Raw genomic sequence first — 22,967 nt, forward strand, 5'->3', positions numbered from 1 at the left:
ATCATTTAATCTCTGCATTGATTCATAGAAATCCTCTGAAATGATCTGGCAAGCCACACAGTTCTAGGGCAATTATTGATGCCCAATAAATGTTGGCCAAGCCAGATTCTTTAACAAAACAAGCTTTTAAAAGAAGGATTTGTGCTGACATCACTGTTCTAAGGGCAATAATCTTCACAGTGGCCTAGACATTAAATATTAACAGGAGGAAGGCACTGAGGTAATGTCACACTCTAGATTTGAACATGGCTATTTTAACACAGGTGGAGTCTCTTATGCTTCCCTTTTTATGCTTGAGTACTTTCTAATCTCTCCAATTCCACACCAATCTGGGAAGTGTACGTCTTTTGCTCCATTGCAAAAGATGATTCTTAATCTTAATTGTCTACTATTGTAAAGCATGCTGCAGAATTATGAATATGACCATCACATCATCCCTTTTTTACAAGCATTATTCTGAAAATGACATAACAGTTATATAATTAAAATCTATTTTGACCAGCTAAACTGTGCAGCACATTGATAAGGTGTCTTCCTACAGTTGTGTAGCTCAGATTAGCTTTAATTTCATAGAAAATAAGTGATGCATTTCCAGAAAATGTAATTAAACAAAATAATTCAGATTCTGGCACATTTATTAAAAAAAAAGAAAAATTGGAATGTAATCTTTCAAAATATCCAGACAGATTCATAGAAAGCTGAGCAACATTTCCTACATAATAGGTAAAATTGATCTCTCAGTGTTTCCCTGAATTAGGTTGTAATATAATGCACATTTAAAATTTAGGGAATTGGTACAGGCTAAATGCTGTGAAATGACACGAGATAGCCCTCAGGAGAGGATCTCAAACCCCTGCAGGCTCCTCTGAGATATATATGCATATTATAGCTTTCATTTTTATTCATGAAGCATACATTATTTGTGCTTTTTATTGCACTACAATCATGCACCATTCTGTGGCCTTGCATTCATCATTGTATTTATTGTTGTATTTATCATTTGTGTATGTATACTGTTTACTTTGAACTTCGTGTGACATTAAACTAATCTGAAGCAGAATAACATTAGAAGACTTTAACTTAAGCGAAAGAATCGTGCGCCATAAACACAGTGCTGGAGTAACTCGATGGACCAGGCAGCATCTGTGGAAAACACGTAGAGGTGATGTTTTGGATCAATCTGCTGAGTTACTGCAACACATTTTTAAAGAATTTTTGTTACTTGACCCGAAGTCTTCAACAACTAAACATTCTCTTTGTTATTTTGTCTTGGTCTAGTGACAAGAAAGCCGTGGTTGTTCCAGATGAAGTATTTAATGCCTCTAATGGAGTTCCCATTGTTAGTGTGAACTTGAGCAAGAACTTGTTGACTGCAGTGCCTTCTAGGTAGGTCTAATATACTGACTGCTTGTGATCCTGTTTTGTGTAGTAATGTTTAAAAACATTCTAATTCATAGCATAATCTCAGGTCTCAGTAGTGTTTGGACATGAAATACAAATAATCTGTTTCAAATGTATTCTATTATTAAGAAGCACTTAATGCAGTAAGTAATTTGTAATGCTTGAAATTGATTAATAAGTAAAAAGAAAACAATTATCCAGTAGTATTTTGCATTAATGTTAATTTTTGTTATGCTTTAAAGAATCTTTTGCAAATAAAAATCTGCTTATTGGGTTATTGTAAAATGACTATCATGTATTCTGATAATTGGAATTTTATTTTTCTCCTTTGTTTAATATCCAGTTCTGAATTAGAATTATGATTCATTTTCCCGTAATGTAAAAAGAAACACTCGCAGTAGACCTATATAAAATTCTGTCATGGCTGGTAAACGGTTTACATGAGTGCAACACAAGTGCCAGATAATGACCATTTCCGTTAAGACAAGGTGCAATCACCTACCCTTGATATTTTATTAGCATAATCTTTACCATTTGTACCCCCTTCCCAGTTAAGAATCTTGGAGTCACAATTGACCAGAAACACAACTACACCAGCCACACAAATGCTGTGGAGATAAAAGAAGAACAGATATAATGTATCTTACTATAAAGGTATTACTTCCTGCCCTCCTACTTTACTCCATCTACACCAGGAGATCCCAACCTTTTTCGTCCCGATTACCCCTTTGCAACTTTTCAAAAGTAAATTCCCCCCCACCCTGTTTTGTTCAGTAACTTGAGTTTACACTTCTACCATAATAAAGCAACCGGCAAAGGGGAAATTTTAAAATACTGTTTATAACATTATTATTTGAAGTTCAAATAACAATAATAATAGCACATAACAATGTTATTTCACTTATTTATGAACAACTAATGATGAACAGATACCAGAACCAAACACAATCAGTCAATATGTACAAATCCAGAATCACCAAATGCACCCCCTGGGTAGGCGAAATTTACTCCCTGGGGGTAAATTTACCCCAGGTTGGGAACCCTTGATCTACACTTCAAGGGAAAGCAGTAAACAGTATCAAGGACCATTCCAACCCTGGTAATTCTCACTTCTCCCCTCACCCTTGGAATACAAAAGGTTTAAAGCACATACCACCAGATTCAAGATTGGTCTTGTGAGCAGACCTCTCAGACACTAAGGATGTATTCCCGATCTTCCAATTTACCTCGTTGTGGCCCTTGCACTTAAAAATATCTTCACTTTCTCTATAGCTGCTAACTATATTCTGCACTCTGTTTCCTTTCTCTCTACGCACTACCCGTTGTACTTGTGTATGATATGATTGGCCTCGTGTACAGTATGATCTGCCTGGATAGCACGTTAAACAAATTATTTCCACTATATCATGGTACTTGTGACAATAATGGAGCAATACTGATAGAAGTGATGAGTTTAGAATAATCCCAAGTTGACACCGTTCTGGACACAGTAGCCTGCTTGACTGGATCTCCATCAACCACCTGCAGAAGCTTTTAAAATAGCTCTTCCCCAACCTATAATTAGAACTATTTAATAGGACAAGGGGTCATGAATCTATAGAATACAGAAACAGACCTTTGGCCCATGTTCATGCCAAGCATTTTTCCCCACATTCATCACCCCATTGGCCTGCATTTGGTTCATATCATTCAATGTTGGGCGAGTCCAGAACCAGGGGCCACAGTCTTAGAATAAAGGGGAGGCCATTTAAAACTGAGGTGAGAAAAAACTTTTTCACCCAGAGAGTTGTGAATTTTTGGAATTGTCTGCCACAGAGGGCAGTGGAGGCCAAATCACTGGATGGAATTAAGAGAGAGTTAGATAGAGCTCTAGAGGCTAGTGGAATCAAGGGATATGGGGAGAAGGCAGGCACGGGTTATTGATTGGGGACGATCAGCCATGATCACAATGAATGGTGGTGCTGGCTCGAAGGGCCGAATGGCCTCCTGCACCTATTTTCTATGTCTGTTCTAATGCATTGCCTAAATTAAGTGTCTGTTTTAATGTTTCTTGCACTGGTGATTATATATCATTCCACCACCACCTTTGACTGCTGCGTGTTCCAGATATCAATTACTACGATGTAATTTTACATTCCTCCATCAGATTACCTTTCAGCCTCCTTTGCTCCAGAGAAAACAAGCCTAGCTCATCTACGCCCTCTCCACAACTAAAGTCCTCTAATCCAGTCAACCTCCTTTGCACTCTCTCCAGTGCAAATGTGTCCTTCCTAGAGTATGGTGACTAGAACTGCGCACAATACACCAAGTTATTTAGTTTAGAGATTCAGCTTGGAAACAGGCCCTTCAGCTCTTCTGCGCCAATCAACGATCACCCGTACATTTCACTTTGACGTGCTCATAAAGTTTCATTCATTCATTCAATTTACAGAAGCCAATTAACCTACAAACCTGTACGTCTTTAGGACAGTTTAGTTTAGAGATACAGCATGGAAACAGGCCCTCCGGCCCACTGTGTCCGCGCCGACCAGCGATCCCTGTACACTAGTTCTATCTTACGCACTAGGAACTATTTAAGGCCCATTAACCTAAAAACCTGTATGTCTTTGGAGTGTAGAAGGAAACATGAGCTTCCAGAGAACACCCAAGTCTCTGAAACTACGGCCCGGCCGAAGCAGGCAGATCCGTTCCCATAGCCGACTTCTGAGGACATCTTGCTGGCCTGTGTCTAGGCCCCTGGGCGGGCGAGGCGGACCGTTCCGGTACCACTGGACTCCTTGGGGATGCTCTAACCTCTGTTTGTTCAACAAAATAGATAGTCCAGAAAGGCTCTGAAAAAAGGGTGCCAGAAAATTGGTGGTGGACCTGCATATATATCCCAAAACTTCCTTGATGCTTGGGGCACGTCTTGGGGAAAAAAAGGATTCTTTGTTCCATCAGCTTCACACAGAAACATTTAAGAAGCAGAAAAGGAACATGCAATACTAGGATGATGGTAACAAAGACAATCCTTGCACCAAGGAGTTCCCTATCAATCCCAGCCATTCCATTGCCCATCCCAACATAAACCATGGACTCTTCCTATTACCATCATGTATCTTGGCTGTTTCTTTGCAGATGCAGTCAGCCAGATGAGTTTGAGTTTAGTTTATTGTCATGTGTACCGAGATACAGTGAAAAGCTTTTGCTGTGTGCTAATGAGTCAGCGAAAAGACAAGGCATGATTACAATCGAGCCTTCCACACGTACGGATACACGAAAAGAGAATAACGTGAATACCATTTCATGCAAGATAAACCCAGTAATGTCTGATCAAAGTTAGTCCATGGGTTTCCAATGAGGTAGATAGTAGTGCAGGACTAAGAAGGGTCTCGATCCGAAACGTCACCCATTCCTTCTCTCCAGAGATGCTGCCTGTCCCGCTGAGTTACTCCAGCATTTTGTGTCTACCTTCGATTTAAACCAGCATCTGCAGTTCTTTCCTACACAGTAGTTCAGGACTGCCCTCTTGTTGTGGTAGGATGGTTCAGTTGCCTAATAGCAGCTGGGAAAAAATCTGTCCCTGAATCTGGAAGTGTGCTTTTTCATACTTCTATACCTTTTACCCAATGGAAGAAGGGAAAAGAGGAAGTGGCCAGTGTGCGACTCGTCCTTGATAATGCTGGTGGCCTTGCCGAGGCAACATGAAGTAGTACGGGAATCACGATCATAGGGTCATAACGTTTATGAACTCACTTATTCATAGTAGACAGAGAGTTGTGGTGGAAGATAGATATTCTAACTGGAGATCTGTGACCAGTGGAGTTCTGCAGGGATTTGTGCTGGGACCTCTGATGTTTGTGATATATATAAATTACCTAGATGTAATATCGTCCGAAGAAGGGTCTTAACACGAAACGTCACCCATTCCTTCTCTCTAGAGATGCTGCCTGTCCTGTTGAGTTCCTCCAGCATTTTGTGTCTACCTTAGGTGTAATATAGATGTGTCTCTGTAAGTAAGTTTGCTGACAACACCAAAATTAGAGGAGCTGCAGTGAGGCAGGCTGTCAGAAAATACAGCGATATATAGATCAGCTGCAGAAATGGGCAGAGAAATGGCAGATTGAATTTAACCCGAACAAGTGCAAGGGAGTTGTACTTTGGGAGATTGAATGTTGGGCGAGAGTATACAGTTAATGGCAAGTCCCTTAACTGCATTGATGTGCAGAGAATCTTGGAGTTGGTTCATAGTTCAATGAAAGGTGCAGCGCAGGTAGATAGGGTGCTAAAGAATGCATATGGTGTGCTTGCCTTCATTGAATATAAGAGTTAGGAAGTCATGATGGAGCGCCAGAGGACTTTGGTTAGGCTGCACATGGAGTATTGCAAGCAGTTCTGGTCGTTCCATTACAGGAAAGATGAGGAGGTTTACCAGAATACTGCCTGGATTAGAGGGCTCAATTACTGGAGAAGTTGGATAGACTTGGATTGTTTTCTCTGAAACATTGGAGGTTGAGGGGAGACTTAATAGAATTGTATAAAATCATGAGGCTTAGATAGGTTAGACAGTCAAAATCTTTTTCCCAGGTTGAAATGTCCAACACTAGAGGCATAGCTATAAGGTAAGATGGGAAAAGTTGAATGGAAATGGGCATGGCAAGTTTATTTGCACAGAGGGTGGTGTTGGTTGCACCACAATTGTGGTGTTTAAACAGCTTTTAGATGGGCACAGGGAAGTGTAGGGAATAGAGGGATATGTTTTGGGCAGATGAGATCAGCTAGGCATCATGTTCAGCACAGACATTGTGGGTCTTGGAGCTTGTTCCTGTGCTGTACTGTTCTCAGTTCTATGCTTACTGGTCTATACTTTACAGATTGAGAAGTTGCATTAGGACTGAGAATGGAGTGGGAAGATACCAGTGTGCAGAAGTAATTGGGAGATATGGGACAGAGGGATGGTAGGTGATAGGTGGAACTAGACGAAGATGATGGGCAGGTGGAGCTAGGTTGAGGGTGTGTTGGGGTAATGAGTCTTGGTGATAATGTAGCAATAGGAGCCTGTGGGCTTTTACTGGATCTTGGTGGCTTGTCTACACCTGAGATGGACACAGAGATCCAGATAGGGCAGGGAAGAGTCAGAGATGGAGAATGTGAAGGCCAGACCACTTGCCAAGGACATTTCATGGCCCATTTTAGCCCCTCTAATTTCTTGTTTGTTATTTCCTGCTTTTATGCTTCCCAAAGGCTTCATCTGATTTCAGCTTCCTAAACATTCCACATGCTTCTTTCTTTTTTTTAATTCAACTTATAATATTTATTGTCCACAGCTTCCATGGAGCAAAGAGCACTTTCTCTAGAACATCTTTGTTTCAGTCCTATTTGAGCCCACACACCAAACTGTTTATGTGGTACATAAAGATATATCTGGATCTCTGTGTCCATCTCTGGTGTGGACTAGCCACCAAGATCCAGTGAAAGCCCACAGGCTCCTCTCGCTACCTTGATTATACATCTCCTTCCTTGCCTTCACTCCACTTTCTCAGTTCCTCTGTCTCTGTTGCATTTGCTCGTGTGGAATGAGACACAAGATGCTCCACAAAGGTGATTCTGAAGTATTGCTGAGAGCTACCTAGCTACCTCTACTGCAGTGGACAGAGCCGCTGATTGTATCTATCTATTTTCTGTACCTCTGCTCTTGCTTCACCTGCTGGGCAGAGCAAGAACAAAGTCCCCAGTTCTCACCTTCCATTCCATGAGCCTCTTCATTCAACTATTATCCTTTTCAATCGGCAAGTAGAATTCCTGCTGTAGGATGTGGATATAGGATGTGGGCATTCAGGGAAACTGCTGGTGTCCCTGATGACTACACCCGTGGGAAGTGTGCCCAGATGCAGCTCCTTACAAACCTTGTTGCGGAACTGGAGCTGCAGCTGGATGACCTCAGGATATTCCGGGGGAATGAGAGCTTCATAGATTGGAGTTACAGCGAGGTGGGCCCGCCTAAATACAAGAAGAGAGTAGATGGGTGATCATGATGGAAGGGAGTAGGCAGAGAGGGCAGGTGACCCCTGTGGTCATTCCCCTTCAAAACATTTATATCCTTTTGGACACTGTTGAGGGGGATGACACATCAGGAGTGAGCGTCAGTAGCAGTCAGGTCTGTGGCACTGTTGGAAAGCGTAATCTCAGGTAGGGCCATAGTGGTAGGAGACTCATTAGTTGGGGGGATAGGCAGGAAATTCTGTGGCAGCAATCGAGATTCCAGAATAGTGTGTTGCCTCCCTGGTGCCAGGGTTCAGTATGTCTCCGAGCGACTGCATGACATTCTCAAAGTGGTGGGTGTGCTACCAGATGTCATTGTGCACGTTGGCACAAATTACATCCTAAGAAAAGGGATCAGGCCCTTTAAGTAAATAAAGGGGGTTCAGGAAAAGGTTAAAAAGCAGGACCTCTACGCTAGTGATCTCTGGATTACTCTTGATGCCACATGCTGGTGTGGTTAGGAATAGGACGATAGACCGATGAGTGCGTGGCTGAGGAGTTGGTGCAGGGGCAAAGGTGACCTATACAAGAGGGACGGTTACACCTGAAATGGAGAGGAACCAGTAGCCTGGCAGGCAGGTTTGCTTGTGCTACACGGGTGGGTTTAAACTAGATTAGCAAGGGGGCAGGATCCAATGCAGAACCAAGGGAGATGAGAGGCTGGAAGTCAATATGGAAGGTGATGAAAGCGAGTTTAGTGGGAAGAATAGGCAGGAGCATGGCAGGGAGCGAAGAAGGACTTTTGGTTTGAATTACAATTTTTTTAATGCAAGAGGCCTGGCAGTTAAGGGAGAAGAACTCGGGGGGTGGATAGGTATGTGTGACTGGGACATTGTAGCCATTTCGGAAAACTGGCTAAAGAGGGGCAGGATCGGCAGCTCAATGTTCCAGGGTACAGGTGCTACAGGTGAGATAGAGGTGGTGGGGGGGGGGTTAAAAGAGGAAGGGGCTCTGATTAAGGAGAACGTCACCACAGTAGTCCGAGATGACATAATTGATGGCTCATCCAGTGAACTATATGGGTGGAACTGCAAAATAAAAAGGGGATGATCAGTTTATTTGACTGATCAATATATAGTACACTTGTTGATCAATATATAGTACATTTGAAATGCCCCCATAGCCCCCAAATAGTCAATGGGATTTCAAAAACAAATGTACCGGAAGATGGCAGGGAGCTGCAAGACTAATAGGTTTGTCATTGTAGGGGATTTTAACTTTCCCAATGCAGATGGGACTATTATAGTGCTGAGGGCTAAGATGGGGTGGAATTTGTCAAATGAGTTCAGGAAAGTTTCCTCAGAGCTGTACATGTTGAAGTTTTGTGTGCCAATCTCGTTGCCACAATACAGGAAGGATAGGAGAGGCTTTGAAAAGGATGCAGAGAAGGTTTACCAGAATGATGTCTGGATTAGAGGATACTAGCTACAATGAGAGGTTGGACAGACTTGGATTGTCTTCTTTAGAATGCCAGAGGTTGAGGGGAGACCTGATAGAAGTATATAAAATTATGAGAGGTAGACAGTTGGAATCTTTTTCCCAGGATGGATATATCAAATACTGGAGGCCATCGCTTTAAGGTGAAAGGGGCAAAGTTTAAAGGAAGTATGCAGGACATGTTTTTTTAAAGAGTCTGATGGTTGCCTGGATTACCTTGCTGTGTGATGGTGCAAAAAGATACGATAGCAATGTTTTAGGTTTTTTGGATAGGCATATAAATATGAAGCGAATGGAGGGAAATAGATTATGTGCAGGCAGTTGGGCTTGGAATCATGTTCGGCACATCAATTGTGGGCTGAAGGGCCTATTCCTGTGCTGTACTGTTCTATGTTTGAGAGGCTGATCAGCTGTTTCCCTTTGTGGGCTATTCTAGAAGTTGGGGGCATAGTTTCAGAATAGGGGATTGCCATTCAAGATGTAATGATGAAGAATGTCTTCTCCCAGATTGTGTCGAATCTTTAGAAATCTGTGGCCCGGGAGCTGTGGTTGTTTAATCAAGGTAGAAAGATATAATCAATATTCTCATGGTCAAGCGGGTCAGGGGAGTTCATGTGAAGGGGAACAGACAGGAAAGTGAATCTGAGACCAAAGTCAGATCAGCCATCGTCTTATTGAATAATCAAGGAGCCAGTTGATGTATCCTACTTTCTTACATCTATATTTATTTTCTTAAGGAGAAAAGAGAAGTAGAGGGAAAGTCTTGGTAAAGCTGTTCCTGACAGTTGAGGGTTAAGGATGTATAATTATTCATTGTATTCAAATCAACAATTAACGAACCTTATAAATAGAACAGGGGCATGCTCTTTCACCACAGATGCTGAACTAATGTACTCAAGATTTTTAAAGGCAGAATTAATTGCAATTCTGAATGTACGATTTATATTTTAAAACATTGTTGATAACATTGCATAACTTTGATTTTAATTTCTTTTTTTCAAAAGCCCCGATTGTTGTAAACAATCTTTACGTCAATAAATGAGCAATAAATAGTTGGGTTTTTGTTTTGATAAAATTATTTGCTGTTGTGAAGGATATTTTCTTATCAACTCCTTTAAAAAGATATTGTAAAGAAAACTACCTGAATTGTTGGTCTAAATGGTAGCTATATATAAATAACCATTTGGTGTTCTTATGATAAAGATACAAAGAGGATGCCAATAATATTAATATTATCTTTTTGTGCAGGATTACAGAACTTAAGGCCACAGTGACTGATGTAAATCTTGGTTTTAACAAGCTTGGTTCAATTTCCTTGGAGCTTTGCACACTGGAGCACCTGATACATCTGGATCTTAGGTATGTTGGGATCATCCGTACATTTGTGTTGCTCTCATTTGTGACTTCTGGGGCAATGTAGATCCATCCATCTTTTACAGAAAATTAGCTTTCACATTTTTTTGCTTAATAATGAGGTGGAAATTCCACCTGTGCTAAACAACATGGAGCATGAAGGAAGAGGTCTTTAGCAAGACTTTTGACAAGGTCCTGAATGGCAGATTGGACCAGGTGAGATCTCATAACATCCAGTGCGTGCTAGCAAGTTGGATACAAAATTAGCTTGGGGAAAGAGGCAGAGGCTTGTCTATCAGATTGGAGGCCTGTGACCAGTGCTGTGCACATGGATCTGTGCTGGGTCCCCTGCAGTCTGTCACATACCAGTAGTCCTGGTAGCCAGTGCCATCTTATTCGCTGCCGTGTGCTGGAGCAGCAGGGCGAAAGCCACGGACACCAATAGGATTAACAAACTCATCAGGAAGGCTGGCTCTGTCCTGGGGGCGGAGTTGGATTAGTTGGAGGCGGTCTTGGAGGGGAGGATGCTCCTCAAACTGCGGAGCATCCTGGACAATACAGCTCACCCCCTCCATGACGCACCTGACGAGTACCTTCAGCAACTGGCTGGTTCTACCAAGATGCAGGACAGAATGTCACAGGAGATCCTTCTATCCTGTGGCTATCAAACTGTACAACTCCTCCCCCTTCTGTCGTGGGGTAGATTGAGACTGAGACTGACCCCCTCCCCAATCTCTGCACATCTCCAATTCTTTCCACTTGTTACTTTAATTTCATATTTCATGAATTTTGTGTATTTATGACAGTTGGCAGATCAATTTCCCTCCTGGATCATTAAAGTTCTATCGTACCATATCGTATGCCATCAGCTGGTCAAGAATGCATAAATGGTTGCTATGGATATGGAATCAATCTTTATTTGCATACTTTTGATGCTACTATGTCAGTGGGGTTGCTTCTGAGCATCAGTGCAGTGTGATCACAAAAGGCCCTGATGCAAATTTCAGGATCAACTGCTAAATCAATTTGATTTCTGATAACTCTGTCTTTAGGGGTATAATTGTTCTATATGATGGAGTTTCCAGCCCAGGCTATTAGCAGAATAATGACATTTCCACTTTCTATAACAAGAGCAGTTGTAGGCTAAATAACAGCATGGACATTAAAACTGGATGTCAAAAATAATAATGGTACAAAATGCATCAAGATATAGTCTATATTAAGTTTCTCAGCAAACGTTTTTCAGTTGTACTTTTTAACTTGTTCCTAGTTTTAACTTGTTTCTCTTTTAAAAGAGAAAGTGATTGATAGGACTTGCGGGAGGATGATGAAGATTTGGTCAGTATGGTGTGTAGGGTGGTCGGTACATATGAAACTTGTACTTCTGCACATACGATAACTTTTTGACATTACCTTATCATTATTATTTCCTTTATTCTAAGAAATAACCTTTTGACTTCACTGCCTATGGAAATGAAAAGACTGCAACGATTACAAACTGTAATCCTCTCATTTAACAGGTTAGTATTTTACTTGGGGTTAATGTAGTATTTAAAATGTGTTCTTTAGATGACGGATTATAGATATTGTCTTGCATTTTTTAGGACCGGTGTGAATTTATTTCTATCTGCATTTTACATTTATTTCTATCTGCATTTTACTCTGTTCTGCTGAGAAAACCAGTATGAACAGAACATCCTCATTCAGAACAGTATTCTTGCATTCAAAACCTACATAATTTATTTGGTCCACAGTAAGCAGCACCTACTTGTATGTCATGAAAGGCCCAAGTTACCACACACATGAAAACGACTTTGGGGGCAGGTGAACATATTGTGCCATTAATGCCATGGTGCTAGGTGGAATTTGTCAAGTATGTTCAGGAAAATGTTCTCAATCAATATGTAGATGGCCCTACTAGAGAAGAGGAAAAACTTGACCTCTTTTGGAAATGGCAGGGTAGGTGATTGAAGTGTTAGTTGGGGGGCACTTTGAGACCAGTGAACATAATTTTATTGGTATTGGTTTATTAGTGTCACACAAACTGAGAAACAGTGGAAAACTTTGTTTTGCTTGCTATCTTGGTAAAAACATCTGTACCTGTTAACAATTAAAACCAGACAATGGGTAGTGCAAAGAGAAAAGGGTGCAGAAGCAGAAAAGTGCAGAATATAGTGTTCCAGCTGCAGAGAAAATGCAGATAAGAAAAAGTGCATGGCCGCAGCGAGGTAAACAGGAGGCCTGTGACTAGTGGAGTACCTCAGGGATTAGTGTTGGGCTCATTGAGAATAAGAGTCGGGAAGTAATGATGCAGCTCTATAAGACTTTGGTTAGGCTGCATTTGGAGTATTATGTACAGTTCTGATCACCTATTACAGGAAGGATATGGAGGCTTTGGAGAGGGTACAGAAGAGGTTTACCAGAATGCTGCCTAGATTAAGACGTACAAGGAGAGATTTGACTGACTAGGATTGTTTTCTCTGGAACACCGGAGGTTGAGGGGAGATCTGATAGTGGTACATAAAATTATGAAAGGAGTCGGTAAAGAAGACAGTCAAAATCGTTTTCCCAGGGTGGAAATGTCAAATACTAGAGGGCATAGCTGAACATGGGATCGGCAAAGCCTAAAGGAGATGTGTGAGGTTAGTTTTTTTTTTTACACAGGGATGAGGAAAGATTGAAAAGACTAGGCTTGTATTCACTGGAGTTTAGAAGGATGAGAAGGGATCTTATAGAGACATATAAAATTATAAAAGGACTGGACAAGCTAGATGTAGGATAAATGTTCCCAATGTTGGGCGAGTACAGAACCAGGGGCTACAGTCTTAGAATAAAGGGGAGGCCATTTAAAACTGAGGTGAGAAGGAACCTTTTCACCCAGAGAGTTGTGAATTTGTGGAATTTTCTGCCACAGAGGGCAGTGGAGGCAAAATCACTGGATGGATTTAAGAGAGAGTTAGATAGAGCTCCAGGGGCTAGTGGAGTCAAGGGATATGGGGAGAAGACAGGCATGGGTTATTGATTGTGGACGATCAACCATGATCACAATGAATGGTGGTGCTGGCTCAAAGGGCCGAATGGCCTCCTCCTGCACCTATTTTCTATGTTCTAATATCCACTGCCCTACCCTCATTGATCACCTTCGTCACCTCAAAAAGGAATAAATCCAATCCCTAAGAAACTTCTCCCAATAACTTCCCTATCACTGGCCAATAATTCCATGGATTCTCTCTACTTCCCTCCTTAAATAAAGGATCAACATTAGCTACTCTCCAGTCCTCCGGAACCTTGCCTGGAGTTAGAGAATACGCATAGATCTATATCAAGGTTCCTGCAATCTCTTCTCTTGCCTCTCTCAATAACTTTAATAGATCCCATCAGATCTGGGGATTTAACCACGTTAATGCTCTTCAAGAGCTCCAACACCTCTGCCTTCTTAATCTGAAACTGTTCTTGCATATTAGAATTCTCCACATTGATCACACCGTTCTCCCTGTCCTTCACCTTGGTGAAAACAGATGCAAAGTACTTGTTTAGTAGCTCACCTATATCCACAGGCTCCAAGCACAAATTCCCTCCCGCCAAACCATTTTGTGTCTCTTTTTGGCTATTCTATTCGCCCACTTGAGTTCATTCCTCTTGTCTTTATATTCCTCAAAGGCCCCTTCTGATCCTATCCTCTTAAACCTTGCATGTATTCCATTTTGACCAAAGTTACAACCTCTTTGGTCATCCAAGGTTTTCTTACTTTGTCATCCTGATCCTTCTCTTTACCGGAACATGCCGGTTCTGAACTTGATCAATTGGCCTTTAAACCACTGTCACAAGTCAGATAAAGACTTGCCCAATAATAACTGTCCCAAGTGAACCCTCTTGAGTTCCTGCCTAATAACGTAGTTTGCCTTGCACCAATTTTATACCTTTCCGCAAAGTCCAACCTTCTCCCTATTCAAAACCTTCTTAAAGCTGTGGGGTTGTGATTGCTATCCCCAAAACGCTCTTCCACTGTAAGACCAGTCACCTGGCCTGGCTCATTTCCTAACACAAGGTTCAGTATGTTCTCTTCTCAGGTTGGACTTTCCACCTACTGTTTCTAAGAATTCCTCTTCGATACACTTCACAAATTCTGCCCTGCCTAAGCCTGTTTGAGCAAGTTCTAGTCAATATTGGGGAAGTTAAAGTCTCCCACGAAAACAACCCTGTTACTTTGGCATCTATTGTTAATGTGTGTATATATATCTGTTCCTCTTTCTCCCGCTTGCATTTGGGGGCCTATAGCACTATCCCTTTAGTCCGCTGGCACCTTTCATATTTCTAAGTTCTACCCATATCTCCTCTGGGAGAACCCTCCAGTATGCCCTCGGAGTGCCGCCGTGATAGCGTCCTTGATTAGTAAATCTATTTCTCCAACTCTTCTGCCTCCCTCACAATCACTTCTAAAACATCGGAGCATTGAGATGCCCTCTCCCAACCATGATTCTGCAATGGTCACAACATCAAGCACTGATCCAGACCCTAATGTTTTTTCCACAATGCTACTTGAATTGAAATAAACACACTTCAACCCATTAGCATCACCATATTCCTTCACCTCTCGAAGGCCATCTTTGTCCCTCCCCCTCCCCTGACATCAGTCTGAAGAAGGGTCTCGACCCGAAACGTCACCCATTCCTTCTCTCCCGAGTTGCTGCCTGACTCGCTGAGTTATTCCAGCATTGTGTGTCTACCTTTGATTCAAACCAACATCTACAGTTTATTTTCCTTCCGTCACCTCTCGCTGCCTTTCTTTCCTTTTGAGATTTACTGGTCTTAACCTTCCCATCACTCCTACCAATTTTTGATCTGCTACCCTGATTCCCACCCTGCTGCCTTTCTAGTTTACACCCTCCCAAATAGTTAGTGAATCTCCCTGTAAGGATATTAGGGCCTCTCCAGTTCAGATCCACTCCGTTCCTCTTGTACAGGTCACCTCTGCCACAGAGGAGATCCCAATTGTATAAAAATCTGAATCCCTGCCCCCTGCACCAATTCCTGAACCACGTGTTAATCTCTCCTATTTTCCTATTCCTATCTTCACTAGCATATGGCACCGGGAGTACCCCAGAGATTACTATCCTCGGGGTCCTGCTTTTCAATCTTCTGCCTAACTCCCTATATTCACATCCTTTTTCCTACTTATGTCATTTGTTCCAATGTGCACGGCGACTTATGGTTGCTCACCCTCCCTCTTGAGAATGTTCTGCAACCGCTCGGAGACATCCTGGACCCTGGCACCAGGGAGGTAACACACCATTTGGCAGACGAGCAGGCAGGCAGATGAAATTAACTTATCTTAGCATTATGTTTGTGACATACATGATTGGTCAAAGGATCTGTTCCTGTGCTATGATTATTTGACATGGATGCTCGGGAACTCTGAGAAGTTAATAATGACATCTTGAAGAGAGTTCACTTTGCAGAAGTAGAGGTGTTGGAAGTCTAAAACCGCATAACATGCTAATTGTTATAGACCTCAAGGAAATGTGTGGAGGAGTGTGTGCCCACCAAGTCTATCCAAGTGTTCCCTAATCAGAAGCCTTTGATGAACTTGGAGGTCCACAATCTACCGAAGACCAGATGTCAGACATTCAAGTCTGGCGATGCATGTTCATATAAGAAGTCCAAATATGTTGGTGTATCTGGCCATGTTCTTAAAACCCTTGCAGACCAACTGGCTGGACTTTTTGCTGATATCTTCAACCTCTTACCACTAAGTTCCAAAGTCCCCGCCTGGTTTAAAAGGACCTCTGTAATATCAGTGCCAAAAAGATCAATGATTACTGATCAATGATTACTGACCGACTGCTCTAATGTCCATGGTGATGGTGCTTTGATTGGTTATGATACGTATCAACTCCCAGCCTTAGCAAGGATACGGATCCACTACGGATCACCTACCATCACAACAGATCAACATGGGATGTGATCTCGCTGGCTCTCCACTCTGCATTGGACCATTTGGACAATAAGAACATGTACATCGTGATGTTGTTCATCAACTACAGCTCGGCGTTTAACACCATCATCCCCTCTCATCCAACTCTGAGAACTGGGTCTCTGCTCGTCCCTTTGCAATTGGATTCTTGACTTCCCATTGGCAGACCACAATCAGCCTGACCAGCAAATAACACTTCCTCCTCCATAATTGTCAAAATAGGAGGCTGTGTGCTCTATATCCATGATGGCGGGGCCAGACACGGCTTCAACACCATCTATAGATTCGCCAACAAAATCACCTTTGCTGGATCAATAACGAGTAATGATGAATCAGAGTACAGGAGGTAGATTGATAATCTGTTTAAATGCGACCAGAACAATAATTTTGCTCTTAATGTGAGAAAGACCAATCAGCTGATTGTTGACTTCAAAAGTGGAAAGCCGAAGATCCGTGAATCTGTCTTCATTGACGGGATGGCAGTGGAGAGAGTCAGTTGAGCTAGGCATCATGTTGGGCACTAACATTGCTCCTGGGCTGTACCGTTCTCTGTTCTATGTTCATCGACAGGAAGGTGCTGCAGATTGTCAACAACTTCAAGTTTTTGGGCGTGCATATGTCTGAAGATCTGTCCTGGACCCAGCACATTGGTGCAATCATGGAGAAAGCCCATCAACTCCTCTACTTCCTTAGAAGATCGGCGTGATTCGGTATCCCTCTGAATACGAAATTATCGAATTTCTTCAGCTGACTGGTCACATCAGTCTGGTTCGGTAACTTGAACGCCCAGGAATGAAGTGGTAAATGTTGCCCGATCCATCATGGGCCCAGATCCCCCCACCATAAAAGAGATCTACCAGAGGCAATGCCTCAAAAAGGCAGCCAAGATCATCAAAGACTCACATGGCCATGCTCTCATCTCACTCCCACCATCAGGAATAACATACAGAAACCTGAAAACCATGCTTCAAAATCAGCTTCTTCCAGCTACCATAAGGATCTTGAACACTGCATAACACTAACCACTATATACATTAATGACATATGAAGGGATTAAAAGTACCATTAGCAAATTTGCAGATGATACTAAGCTGGGGGGTAGTGTGAATTGTGAGGAAGATGCAATAAGGCTGCAGGGTGACTTGGACAGGTTGTGTAAGTGGGCGGATACATGGCAGATGCAGTTTAATGTAGATAAGTGTGAGGTTATTCACTTTAGAAGTAAGAATAGAAAGGCAGATTATTATCTGAATGGTGTCAAGTTAGGAAGAGGGGATGTTCAACGAGATCTGGGTGTCCTAGTGCATCAGTCACTGAAAGGAAGCATGCAGGTACAGCAGGCAGTGAAGAAAGCCAATGGAATGTTGGCCTTCATAACAAGAGGAGTTGAGTATAGGAGCAAAGAGGTCCTACAGTTGTACCGGGCCCTGGTGAGACCGCACCTGGAGTACTGTGTGCAGTTTTGGTCTCCAAATTTGAGGAAGGATATTCTTGCTATTGAGGGCGTGCAGCGTAGGTTCACTAGGTTAATTCCCGGAATGGTGGGACTGTCGTATGTTGAAAGGCTGGAGCAATTAGGCTTGTATACACTGGAATTTAGAAGGATGAGGGGGGATCTTATTGAAACATTAAAGATAATTAGGGGATTGGACACAGTAGAGGCAGGAAACATGTTCCCAATGTTGGGGGAGTCCAGAACAAGGGGCCACAGTTTAAGAATAAGGAGTAGGCCATTTAGAACGGAGATGAGGAAGAACTTTTTCAGTCAGAGAGTGGTGAAGGTGTGGAATTCTCTGCCTCAGAAGGCAGTGGAGGCCAGTTTGTTGGATGCTTTCAAGAGAGAGCTGGATAGAGCTCTTAAGGATAGCGGAGTGAGGGGGTATGGGGAGAAGGCAGGAACGGGGTACTGATTGAGAGTGATCAGCCATGATCGCATTGAATGGTGGTGCTGGCTCGAAGGGCTGAATGGCCTACTCCTGCCTACTATTGTCTATTGACTATTGTCACTACCTCAGCAACTGTGGATTTTGTTTTGGGTGCATTATGGACTTAGGTTTTGCATATTATGGTCTGGTTACCTAATATAACAGATTATTAATTTATTATATTTATTATTGTACATTTGTATGTTTTACATCAATAGGCCTGTAAAGCTGCAGTGTGGGAATTTTGTTGGTCTGTTGCCGGACATGAATAAAACCCCACAAACTGATCAAGTTTATCCAAGGTCATTGTGGGAAGCTAGTGAAGAAATTGCAGGACCCCCTGGCAGAGTTATTTGTATTATTAGCAGCCTAGGGTGAGGTACTGGAAGACTGAGGCTGGCTATTGTTATGCCTCAATTTAAGAAAGGCTGCAAGGAAAAGCCTGGGAACTACAGAGCAGTGAGCCTAACATCAGTGGTGGATAAGTTATTGAAGCAGGTCTGATCTTCAGAGACAAGTTCAACTAGTATTTGAATAGCATGGACTGATTAGGGGTAGTTGATATGGCTTAGTGCATGGAAATTATTTTCTCATAAATTTGATTGGTTTTGAAGAAGTGACCAAGAAGGTTGTGGAGGACAGTGCAGTAGACGTTATTTATATGAATTTGACTAGGTACCGCAAAGTAGACTAATATGGAAGGTTAGATCACATGGGAACCATGACAAGCCAGCCAATATAAAATTGGCTTGACGGTGGAAGAGCAAGGGTGTTACAAGAGGACACACAGTACTGGCGTAAAGCAGTAGTTCAGGCAGCATCCCTGGAGAACATCGATGAGTGACGTTTCGGGTCAGGACCCTTCTTCAGACTGATGAGATTTTGCAGTGGTGCAGTCAAACTGTAGAAACCAGGAATTGCAGATGCTGGTTCAGAAAGGACACAAAGTACTTGTATTGAATTATAAGGAAAGACTGGATGGACTTTTTTCCCTGGGCATATGAGGCTAAGGAATAGCAGAGGTACAGTGCCCTCCACAATGTTTGGGACAAAGACCCATCATTTATTTATTTGCCTCTGTATTCCACAATTTGAGATTTGTAATTAAAAAAAATCACATGTGGTTAAAGTGCACATTGTCAGATTTTATTAAAGAGTATTTTTATACATTTTGGTTTCAGCATGTAGAAATTACAGCTGTGTTTTTACATGGTCCCCCATTTCAAGGCACCATAATGTTTGGGACACATGGCTTCACAGGCGTTTGTAATTGCTCAGGTGTGTTTAATTACCTCAATGCAGGTATAAGAGAGCTCTCAGCACCTAGCCTTTCCTCCAGTCTTTCCATCAGCTTTGGAAACTTTTATTGCAGTTTATCAACATGGGGACCAAAGTTGTGCCAATGAAAGTCAAAGAAACCATTATGAGACTGAGAAACAAGAATAAATCTGTTAGAGACATCAGCTAAACCTCAGGCTTACGAAAATCAACTGTTTGGAACATCATTAAGAAGAAAGAGCTGGTGAGCTTACTAATCGCAAAGGGACTGGCAGGCCAAGGAAGACCTCCACAGCTGATGACAGAAGAATTCTCTCTATAATAAAGAAAAAAACCCAAACACCTGTCCGACAGATCAGAAACACTCTTCAGGAGTCAGGTGTGGATTTGTCAATGACCATTGTCCGCAGAAGACTTCATGAACAAAAATACAGAGGCTACACTGCAAGATGCAAACCACTGGTTAGCCGCAAAAATAGGATGGCCAGGTTACAGTTTGCCAAGAAGTACTTAAAACAGCAACCACAGTTCTGGAACAAGGTCTTGTGGACAGATGAGACGAAGATTAACTTATATCCGAGTGATGGCAAGAGCAAAGTATGGAGGAGAGAAGGAACTGCCCAAGATCCAAAGCGCACCACCTCATCTGTGAAACACGGTGGTGGGGGTTATGGCCTGTGCATGTATGGCTGCTGAAGGTACTGGCTCACATCTTCATTGATGATACAACTGTTGATGGTAGTAGCATAATGAATTCTGAAGTATATAGACACATCCTATCTGCTCAAGTTCAAACAAATGCCTCAAACCTCATTTGCCGGCGGTTCATTCTCCAGCAAAGCAATGATTCCAATGTTGCTAAAGCAACAAAGGAGTTTTTCAAAGCTAGAAAATGGTCAATTCTTGAGTGGCTAAGTCAATCACCCGAACTTAACCCAATTGAGCATGCCTTTTATATGCTGAAGAGAAACCTGAAGGGGACTAGCCCAAAAAACAAGCATAAGCTAATGATGGCTGCAATACAGGCCTGGCAGAGCATCACCAGAGAAGACACCCAGCAACTGGTGATGTCCATGAATCGCAGACTTCAAGCAGTCATTGCAAGCAAAGGATATGCAACAAAATACTAAACATGACTACTTACATTTACATGACATTGCTGTGTCCCAAACATTATGGTGCCCTGAAATGGGGGGACTATGTATAAACACAGCTGTAATTTCTACATGGTGAAACCAAAATGTATAAAAATGGCCTTTATTAAAATCTGACAATGTGCACTTTAACTACATGTGATTTTTTTCCTATTACAAATTTCAAATTGTGGAGTACAGAGACAAATAAGTAAATGATTTATTTACATTATGGAGGGCACTGCATATGTAATAGTGAGAGGTATAGATAATGGGAATCACCACAGTCTTTTTCCCAGGGTAGGGGAGTTTAGAACTAGAGAGCATAGGTTTAAGGTGAGAGGAGAAAAAATTATCGAAACCTGAGGAGCAACATTTTCACACAGAGGGTGATGGGTTTGTGGAATGAGTTGCCAGAGGAAGTGGTAGAGCAGGTACAATAAAAAAAATTCAAAGACAGGTAAACAAGAGCATGATAGGATGTGGGCTGGATGCAGGCCAGTGGGACTTGGTTGGTTGGGCAACTAGCTCTGCATGGGGCGGAGCTTGTTTCCAAGCTGTATTGCTCATGACCAAAAGCTTAGTCAAAATATCGTTTTAATGGTGGATTTGAAAGGAAGAAACACAATGACAGGAAATTTATTGAGGTAAATTTCATGGCATGGTGTGTGAATGAATGAATACAGAACAGATAGTCCAAGTGTGTAGAAAGTGGAGTAGATTAACATTTAAAGATGAACACTTTTGACAAAAATGGCAATTTCATCCACATTATGTGGACAAATTATGTTGAATTTCATGAGTTCAGGCTATGTTACCTATGCTAATGTAACCCCACTTTTCAAAAAGGGAGGGAGAGAGAAAACAGGGAATTACAGACCAGTTAGTCTAACATCGGTAGTGGGGAAAATGCTAGAGTCAGTTATTAAGGATGGGATAGCAGCACATTTGGAAAGTGGTGAAATCATTGGACAAAGTCAGCATGGATTTATGAAAGGTAAATCATGTCTGACGAATCTTATAGAATTTTTCGAGGATGTAACTAGTAGAGTGGATAAGGGATAACCAGTGGATGTGTTATATCTGGACTTCCAGAAGGCTTTCGACAAGATCCCACATAAGAGATTAGTATGCAAACTTAAAGCATACGGTATTGTGGGTTCAGTATTGATGTGGATAGAGAACTGGCTGGCAGACAGGAAGCAAAGAGTAGGAATAAACGGGTCCTTTTCAGAATGGCAGGCAGTGACTAGTGGGGTACTGCAAGGCTCAGTGCTGGGACCCCAGCTATTTACAATATATATTAATGATTTGGACGAGGTAATTGAATGCAAAATCTCCAAGTTTGCAGATGACACGAAGCTGGGGGGCAGTGTTAGCTGTGAGGAGGATGCTAGGAGGCTGCAACGTGACTTGGATAGGTTAGGTGAGTGGGCAAATGCATGGCAGATGTAGAATAATGTGGATAAATGTGAGGTTATCCACTTTGGTGGCAAGAACAGGAAAGCAGACTATTATCTGAATGGTGGCCGATTAGGAGAAGGGGAGATGCAGCGAGACCTGGGTGTCGTGATGCACCAGTCATTGAAAGTAGGCATGCAGGTGCAGCAGGCAGGGAAGAAAGCGAATGGTCTGTTGGCATTCATAGCAAGGGGATTTGAGTATAGGAGCAGGGAGGTTCTACTGCAGTTGTACAGGGCATTGGTGAGACCACACCTGGAGTATTGCGTACAGTTTTGGTCTCCTAATCTGAGGAAAGACATTCTTGCCATAGAGGGAGTACAGGGAAGGTTCACCAGATTGATTCCTGGGATGGCAGGACTTTCATATGAAGAAAGACTGGATAGACTCGGCTTGTACTCGCTGGAATTTAGAAGATTGAGGGGGGATCTTATAGAAACTTACAAAATTCTTAAGGGGTTGGACAGGCTAGATGCAGGAAGATTGTTCCTGATGTTGGGTAAGTCCAGAACAAGGGGTCACAGTTTAAGGATAAGGGGGAAATCTTTTAGGACCGAGATGAGAAAGTTTTTTTTCACACAGAGTGGTGAATCTGTGGAATTCTCTGCCACAGAAGGTAGTTGAGGCCCGTTCATTGGCTATATTTAAGAGGGAGTTAGATGTGGCCCTTGTGGCTAAAGAGATCAGGGGGTATGGAGAGAAGGCAGGTACGAGATACTGAGTTGGATGATCAGCCATGATCATATTGAATGGCGGTGCAGGCTCGAAGGGCCGAATGGCCTACTCCTGCACCTATTTTCTATGTTACGCCTTATAAGTGAAATTTGTGTCGGCTTTCTTCGTCTGCTTCTGCTTCATTTTCTTTTTTATTATTATTCCACATCCATCAAGCAATGTTAACAGGATGCAGATACCAACATTATTATAAGATATTATTTTGCTACCTACTTAACCATTTGGAGTAGGTGGTAAACAGAAACATGG

The 22,967-nt window shown here is 42.2% G+C and overlaps 1 protein-coding gene across 1 annotated transcript in view; it reads left to right on the plus strand.

Annotated features, from left to right (window-relative positions):
* lrrc40 (leucine rich repeat containing 40) overlaps positions 1-22,967 on the plus strand; it is a 51,829-nt gene that overhangs the window by 26,096 nt on the left and 2,766 nt on the right. The window contains exons 11-13 of the mRNA XM_078407984.1: positions 1,279-1,386; positions 10,108-10,218; positions 11,655-11,732. Of these exons, the coding sequence (XP_078264110.1) occupies positions 1,279-1,386; positions 10,108-10,218; positions 11,655-11,732 (297 nt within the window). The remainder of the gene's footprint in view (positions 1-1,278; positions 1,387-10,107; positions 10,219-11,654; positions 11,733-22,967) is intronic.

This window comes from Rhinoraja longicauda, chromosome 11 (assembly GCF_053455715.1).
Source record: "Rhinoraja longicauda isolate Sanriku21f chromosome 11, sRhiLon1.1, whole genome shotgun sequence".
In the NCBI taxonomy this organism is placed as follows: Eukaryota; Metazoa; Chordata; class Chondrichthyes; order Rajiformes; family Arhynchobatidae; genus Rhinoraja; species Rhinoraja longicauda.